General features: G+C 38.5%; 1 protein-coding gene across 2 annotated transcripts in view; it reads right to left on the bottom strand.

The window, feature by feature from the left end:
* The window catches only part of plce1 (phospholipase C, epsilon 1), a 53,531-nt gene that overhangs the window by 44,109 nt on the left and 1,212 nt on the right, over positions 1 to 8,210 (bottom strand). For both annotated transcript variants that reach the window (XM_014029224.1, XM_014029225.1), the window contains 3 exon segments: positions 5,891 to 6,094; positions 6,616 to 6,996; positions 7,113 to 7,733. In XM_014029224.1, the coding sequence (XP_013884678.1) occupies positions 5,891 to 6,094; positions 6,616 to 6,996; positions 7,113 to 7,694 (1,167 nt within the window). In that variant the 5' untranslated portion in view covers positions 7,695 to 7,733.

The raw sequence follows: 8,210 nt of genomic DNA, 5'->3' as shown, positions 1-8,210 counted from the left end.
CCCAGGGGCCCCTGGGGTTACTAATATGGCCCTGAATAGGAGATGTATAACTGGATGAATGCATATCAGTGAAACTCATCATAAGACATCTTATACTAATTGGGATTTAATGAATTAAACAATTACTGCAAGAGAAGTGGTTCACTGTGTTGTAACCATTATTACAGCCATTTTAATATTCTTATCAGTCCTTGTCTTTAATAGCGTGTGCTGTATGTGGACCAATCAACACAGCCATATTAAAAAGAGGTGAATTTAGCTTGCATGCAGCGAGTTTTATTGTGTGTTTTAGTGTCTAACTTGGTGGAAATATACCTTTAAAAAATGAGATTTAAAAGACCATGACCATCTAATTACTGTTTACTGAGGCAAACCAAGCAGTAAAACTTAATTTTATGCCACTATTTGAAACCACGTTGTTTTAAACCGGATATTTGCTGGACATTTTATTTCTAAACAGTAACTTTTATTAAAACACTGATTTGTAACAACAAGCACGTGTTTACACAAGGTATTACACAAACCCTTAAATACAGGGTGCATGGAATATTTAATTAGCAATAAGCCTMTCATTTGCCAAAAGCTATATACACACACTGGCCACTTTATTAGGTACACCTGTCCAACTGCTCACTAACGCAAATGTGGAATCAGCCAATCACATGGCAGCAACTCAATGCATTTAGGCATGCAGACATTCAATTCAATTCAATTCAGTTCAGTTTATTTATATAGCGCCAAGTCACAACATACGTTGTCTCAGGGCACTGTACATGAAAAAAAGAACTATCTAAAGAAGAAGCCAGCAGATTGTGTTGAATCACTTCATCACAGTCTCCCATCCTGAGCAAATGGTGGGGAGACATGGCCAGGATGATCTGCTGCAGTTCAAACTGAGCATCAGWATGYGGAAGAAAGGTGATTTCAGTGACTTTGAACYTGGCAWGGTTGTTGGTGCCAGACGGGCTGGTCTGAGTATTTCASAAACTGCRGATCTACTGGGATTTTCACGCACAACCATCTCTAGGGTTGTGTGTGAAAAAGAGAAAATATCCAGTGAGCAGTTCTGTGGGTGCAAATGCCTTGTTGATGCCAGAGGTCAGAGGAGAATGGSCWGAATGAGCTGATAGAATGGCAACAGTAACTCAAATAACCACTCGTTACAACTGAGATCTGCAGAAGAACATCTCTGAACYCACAACACGTCGAACRTTGAGGCGGATGGGCTACAGCAGCAGAAGACCACACAGGGTGCCACTCCTATCAGCTAAGAACAGGAAACTGAGGCTACAGTCCACACAGGCTCATCAAAACTGGACAATAGAAGATTGGAAAAACATTGTCTGTCTGATGAGTCTCAATTTCTACTGCAACATTTAGATGGTAGGGTCAGAGTTTGGCATCAACAACCTGAAAGCATGGATCCATCCTGCCTTGTATCAATGGTTCAGGCTGCTGGTGGTGCAGTGGTGTGGAGGATATTTRCCTGACACACTTTGGGTTCATTAGTYCAAATTGAGCATCGTGTCAATGCCACAGCCTACCTGAGWGTTGTTGCTGACCATCCCTTTATGACCCCAGTGTACCATCTTCTGATGGCTACTTCCAGCAGGATAACACACCATGTCATAAAGTGTGAATCATCTCAGACTGGTTTCTTGAACACAACAATGAGTTCACTGTACTGGAATGTCCTCCACAGTCACCAGATCTCAACCCAGTCGAGCACCTTTGGGATGTGGTGGGACGGGAGATTCTCATCATAGATGTGCAGCTGACAAATCTGCAGCAACTGTGTGATGCTATCATATCAATACAGACCAGACTCTCTGAGGAATATTTCCAGTACCTTTTTTCAATCTATGCCACAAAGGATTAAGGCAGTTCTGAAGGCAAAAARGGGTCCAACCCAGTGGCCAGTGAGTATATTTTTTATGTTTAAGACAGAAGGGTAATATTTGCTCAGTCATGCTGGCAAAATTAGTCGCAATAGCCCCAGGCTGCAGTGCAAGATAAAAGAAAATGTAAATTTTTGCTGCAACTGAGTTTTGATTAAAATTGTTTTAGCAGTTGCATCCAAAAAGGACAAACATAATCTGAGAGGCATTAAATACACGTTTGAGTTACGATGAACTGAATCTGAATCTGGGCACCATGTCTCAGCATTAGAGGGTTTATCTTATGAAACAAAGACTGAGGGTTTAATTTCCTGCCCTGTTCTGTGTTCAAGTGACCRTTAGCACTAAACACACTTCATACGAATGAATGAGCTTAATCCTTGCTTAAAAATCAAGTTTGGTCAATTATTCTTATTATTTATTTATTTATTTAAGTAAAATGCAAACAGCAGCAAAAAAAATGTCTGGTACAAATGAGAATAACTTTAGTTAGTGCTAGTTGCTAGTTAGTTAGTAGTGTTTTTAAGTGGTTTAATTACAATAATGCATCCACAATACTTCAAGACTGARTGAAACACCAAATAGGCTTTTGATAAGTTTTTTTTCATATTAATGAGGAAAAAAAGTGATCAACTAAGTAAAATACAAGAATCCTTGAATGAAGGTTAAAATTAAAAGTTAATCCCCACAAAGGAGACTCCCTAAATAAATAATGAAACATAATATTTGTGACTGCACAACTACAGCTAACAAGCTCCKAATGTGTGTAAGATGTTTACAATTAAGGGAAGATCAGTCCGTGACAGACAGAATGGGTTATTTTTTCCCATCGTAGAATAACCTGACGTTGCACTGAAAACTTTCTGGTCATAAATCCAACGATGACAAAACATTCAGGAGGAAACAGGAAAGCAGAGAGCATCCCTAGAGGAAAGAATGAATGATTGCTTCTGGGGGGAAAAAACTGCTGGCTAGCTCTGTAATAGGAAGAAAATATGTTTACTTTTTTTTTTACTTGGTGGGTCACTTACAGCTTGACATCAATTTGAATGAAAAAGGACCCAGCAGGGCCCTAATTGGTAAAGTCCACAAGGCAAAACAATAAAATCCTTCAGCTTCTAAAACCATTTAATCCTCACACCAGGAGTGAAACCAGTGCAGCAAACTCTTTCCTACTGTGTTAACCCTCCTGCTGCTATGGGGTCAAAATGACCCAATGCCCCTCTTGGGTCATTTTGACCAAAGGGCAGTAGGAAAGTTAAACTTCACTAGCTATTTTAAGAAAACTATAGATACAGAACTAAGTGCTTATAAATTTTTGGGAAAGATTCTGCCATAAATTTAGTGCAGTTACTACTAAATATTAGTCCCATCCTGTGGGATGTTATACAGWCTACAGACAAAAATGAACATTAAAAGCTTTTTAGAAAATTAGTTAATTTCCAAAAACAGATTATTCAGCTAGCCTGAGGATCTACTTTGAAACTCCTGTGTCAAATAAATAATTATGTAACAAATTTTACACGTTTGTGCAAATTCTATTCAGCTGGATTTAAGCTTCGGAACCCAAGGCTTTTATAAAAATATGTAGGACATCAGTTTTAATGTTCTTGCACTCCTTTTCAGTACTTTTCTTTTTCTTTCATAAATGTCTCTAACCAGCCTTCCCCTGTACGTTTTATGACTTCTCTCATATGGTCAARCCCCCCCCCCCCCTTCTAGAAATCAATTTTTTTCTCTTTCTCTTGTAGCATGCCACCTCTSCCTTGTTCTCCTCACTCTATCACTGACACTCTGCTCCATGTAATACTATATTTTTCAGCTTCATTAGTAGCAACAAACACACAAGGCCACCAGATAGCTCTGAAAAACTCCTCAAAGTGAGTACTGCAGTGCCAGGCACATGTCATATACAGAGGACCATGTAGCATAATGTGTATGCATTTTTGGTTGGTTTGGTTTATTTTCTTAACTTTCTCAAGATTTTGATTTTTAAAAAGTCTGCTCCAGGTAATCCAGCTGATGCTCAGTTGTTGCACAGTGTTGTCAGTGTTTCTCTGGTGACCCTTTCTTGAAAGAACTAAGGTAGTGTTTTTAAAAGCAAAGCGCTGGCAACTCCTCCATTTTTTTAAAAAAGCTCATTATTAAGTCGTCTATCCCTGAACTTCACTCTGCCGGTATTTCTACAACCGCAATGGGTTCATAAAAACAGTGTGGCACAGTTAGAAACCACACTGCAGCATTCAGGAGAGTGTGTGTATGAACTCCACATAAGAAACAACACAGTACTTGGCTCTGTTGTGGCCGTGCAAGAAACATTAAAAAAGGCAAGCACATTTCCATCCTGTGCACACACTCGTATACTAAAGTACAGAATTCCAACGTATGGAATAATACAAAATATTCAGTCACATGATTTCCTCATATTTTTCTGCACTCTTACACCTTTCTGCTTCTTTTGTGCTATCTATAGATCAAAACATTCAGCTCATTCGGGAGAATGAAGCCATTGCCTTTGGTTTTTATCATTTTTTAAACTTTTCAAAATATTTAAACTTTATTTACAAATCCCCATAGAAATACAATGAAATGTCTAACTTATTCAAACATTCAGCTTTTAGCTTACTTTATGCTACTTTCACCTTTTAGCTAACCTGCTACTTTTGACTAGCTTTTGCTACTTTTTGCATTTAGCTAGTATTTTGTTTATTTTAGCTGTAAACTAGTGTTTTGTGTTTTAAACATGTTTTACTCCTTTTAGTCGTTCAGCATTCATACCGCATTTTAGCAGAAAATGTTATTTCTCTAGCTATGACTGAAAGCACTTTGAAAACTKATCTTTCATCTTTGGCACTTACATAATGTCAAGCTCTCACTCAACCTATGTCTTAAAGCAGCAGGTAAAACTGTTGATATTATAACACCATATTAATTAAAAGATGGTCGTTATGTGTCCTCAGGCACATTGTGCTCCATGATTTTGCAGGGAAAAAAGGAAGAAAAATTAAAAAACTGTCCAGACAAGCATCCTGTGTGATGCTACTAATTATTTGTCCCAACATATATATATTCTTTTATCTTAAGGACCAAAATGCATTGATTATTTCTTACTATAGTATGCTGTATGTGAGGGAAAAGCTATAAAAATGTAAATGGCTGCTGCTGCAAAAAAAAAAGAGCTGAACAGCTTCTTTGAGAAGTTTTTGTTTTCAAAACATTCAAGCTCATCAGTAGTAGTGTGGATCTCTCTCTTTGTTTCATTACCTTCCTCTTTCATTGCTGTCTGCTGCACTCTGTCTCCCTAATTCATCCTGTCTAGTTTCTATAGCTGTAAATTTAACACAGATGCCAACTCAGCTCAGTGCATTTACACATGAAGACAGACACCCACACACAGGAGGCATAGTCATGCAGTCTGTCAGTCGTAAGGGGAACAGAACTAACAGAATAAATCATTTTCCACAGCAGAGGCCTACCCTGAACAAAGKGCCTGTGTTTCACAGCTTTCTCCATGTGTGTGCACACATACTTGTGCAGGTCTACTACCATACTCCCATGTAGAAATTATTTATCATCCATGCATTACTGGTGAAACATTTCAACACAAACACAGGAATGAAGTAACCAAAAACATTATCTTTTGTGCTGCACCAAAACATTTTCTGCAGGTTTATCCTGTGCTTTAAACCACACTTGGATTGTTCAAGGAAGAATTTGACTGAAATAATGGGGAGAAAACAGAAAACATCATCCCTCAAAACTTCCTTGGCATTTCAAGGCCACTGAATGCCATGAAACTTTTTTTTTCTTATCAGCTAAGAATAAATCTAAAAAATTAATTAAGACTATTCAGGTCCTGCTACAGCAAATGTGTTAACTTGCTACAAATAACTGATAACTTGAGTTAAAAATCAGCATGTATTTGTTTTAAAATTCACATTGATGATTTTTCTATTTTTTAAATTGCTGGAAACATTAGTAAAGCATTTTACCTGATGCAGAATCAGTCCACTAAAGCGAAGCATGTCTCTGCAGACTCTGAATTCTTCTCTGGGCACTACAATTGGCCACACATCCTCCTTGCTGGGATGCCAGAACCTGTATTCAACAACAACATCCCAGACATCCTCTGAGATCCGACCCGACGGCAGCGTTCTGACAATGGCTCTGGTTCCAGTACACACCGACTTGGTCATCTTGAAGAAAGAAAGAAATTCAGACTTTCTGATCACTTTCATAAATAAAACCAATAAAATTCCAATAAGGTGAAGGTTAACAACAAAAATACCTTTTCAAAAGGTCAAGTGAACAAATGCTTCATTAGTTGAATATGGGGTTCAGGAGAGTGTGTGTATGTGTGTGTTCTTGAATATACTATATATAGAGGACCACTTTAACAATATTTACTAACAAAGTAAAGTAATTCGTGGAAAATGAGGATCTTTATCTGATCCTCACTTTTTTGCAGTTCTACTGCGCTCTATTAGTTAAGTTTAGTGGTATGGTGTGAATTAAGTTTTGGTTAAGTTTAGGATTAAGAATAGACTAGTAATGGTTATGGTTAGGGAAAATGTCTGGGTTAGGCATAAATGCAGTTACAAAAATGAATAAAAGTCAGTACAAATTCCCCAGTTTGATGCAGGTACAAGGATGTGTGTGTGTGTGTGTGTGTGTGTGTGTGCTAAAAAGTACCAAGCAGGTGCTAGTATGATCCTACCTTTTGATTGTTCTTGAAGAACCGTCTCACCAGGACAGTAGAACGTTCTTTACGTTCCCTGAGGAACTCTGTAGTATCCAACAGCGTCTCTCCTTTCTCCTCATCACTGCTGCTGCTCTCATCACTGATGCAGCACACGGTCCCTTCTGAGGATGATCCCATGTTTGTTGTTAWGATTTCTAGAGATGCCGGTCGAAGGAATAACTTCTCCAAGGGGCACTTAATAACCCTTTTGTTAAGCCTCTCTAAACTTGAATAACCATTTTTGAGGCAGTGTCCATTTTGGTGCCGGTGGCTGAAAAGGGGGGAACCACAGGGAGACGACACCAACGAGCTTGGCTCACTCGCAGCACTGCCCTGAGAGGAGAAGTAAGTTGATGTCTACAAACAAAATATAAAAACATAAAAAAAGAGAATAAAGTTACTGTAAAGCTAAAGAGTGATATGAMGGTGTAGAAATGTACTTTTTGTTTTAGCCAAAAACAGTCTCTTATTACCCTGTGGAAAGTCAGCATGGACACAGGCAAACTGCCGCGGCGGATGCCTCTCTTGTTGAGGCAAGAACTGGAGCTGAGGTGACGACACTGAGTAGGACTGGAACTGTGGCACGAGTAAGCATTTGTACATGTGTAAGAGCTTGACAAGCCACAGGAGCAGTGAGTGCTGCCAGTTTTATTCTCTCTTGCATCCGCAAAGTTTTCAAAGTTTTCCAGTTTCCATATAGWTCCCTCTAAACTTTCTTTAGGTGCTGGAGTTTCTACTTCAATGTTCTTTAAAGTGGACAGCTCTGCAAAAAGCTTTTCTTTTTCGTTTAGAACTAAGGAGCTATATTGGAAGTCTACATGTTCCTCAGTCATAATTGTCCCATCCACACTGTCACATGAAAGCTTTCTATAGAAGAGAAGGGAAGGGCTGCTTCGCTGGTTTGAAAGCCACAGTTGGTCAGAGCTTCGCCATGCTTCCGTCTCATGATTTGCATGTTTGGCTTCTCTGTTCATTCTGCTCCCGTTGGACGGAGGTGAATCCTTATTAGTCAATACTTCGTTCCCAACTTGAGTCTGATTTCTTTCAGTGGCCATCACGTTTGTCTGTGGCGTCCTGCTTGAACCCTCGTCTCTCTGCAAATTAAAAAAATAAGACATTTAAGTTGATTACACTAAATGAAAAAATAACTTATATACTTGGTTGTAAAATTATAAGCAAACATTAAAAAAACTATGGTTACTTTTATGAACAAAATGTTAATTTGTCAGCATCATTATTACGCCATTCTTCTGTCATCTTTGCAACATGTATAAGTAACAAATTAAAAATTTTGGATTTGACAACAACTAAATAAGTCAATGGTCAATTTATTTCCTGTTGCAATAAACAATAAATCAATTAATTGCATGATAAATTAAAAACAGGTCAATGAATTTAATTGGTCTGCTTAATTGTTTTCTTCATGTGTCCCTCTTGTCTACTCCTTAATGAAGGGAGGAGTGGACTCAGGTGTTTACCATTCACGTGGTCTCATAGCCTCAGTAGCATGAGAGCCCCATGTACAGGTTTTTAGCTAGAGGGGCGTTTTTGTGTGTGTGTGGTGGGGGGGG

The sequence above is a fragment of the Austrofundulus limnaeus genome, unplaced genomic scaffold (assembly GCF_001266775.1).
Source record: "Austrofundulus limnaeus strain Quisiro unplaced genomic scaffold, Austrofundulus_limnaeus-1.0 Scaffold871, whole genome shotgun sequence".
Lineage (NCBI taxonomy): Eukaryota > Metazoa > Chordata > Actinopteri > Cyprinodontiformes > Rivulidae > Austrofundulus > Austrofundulus limnaeus.
Note: the sequence above shows the minus strand (reverse complement) of the source record. Positions and strands in the feature narration are given on the sequence as shown.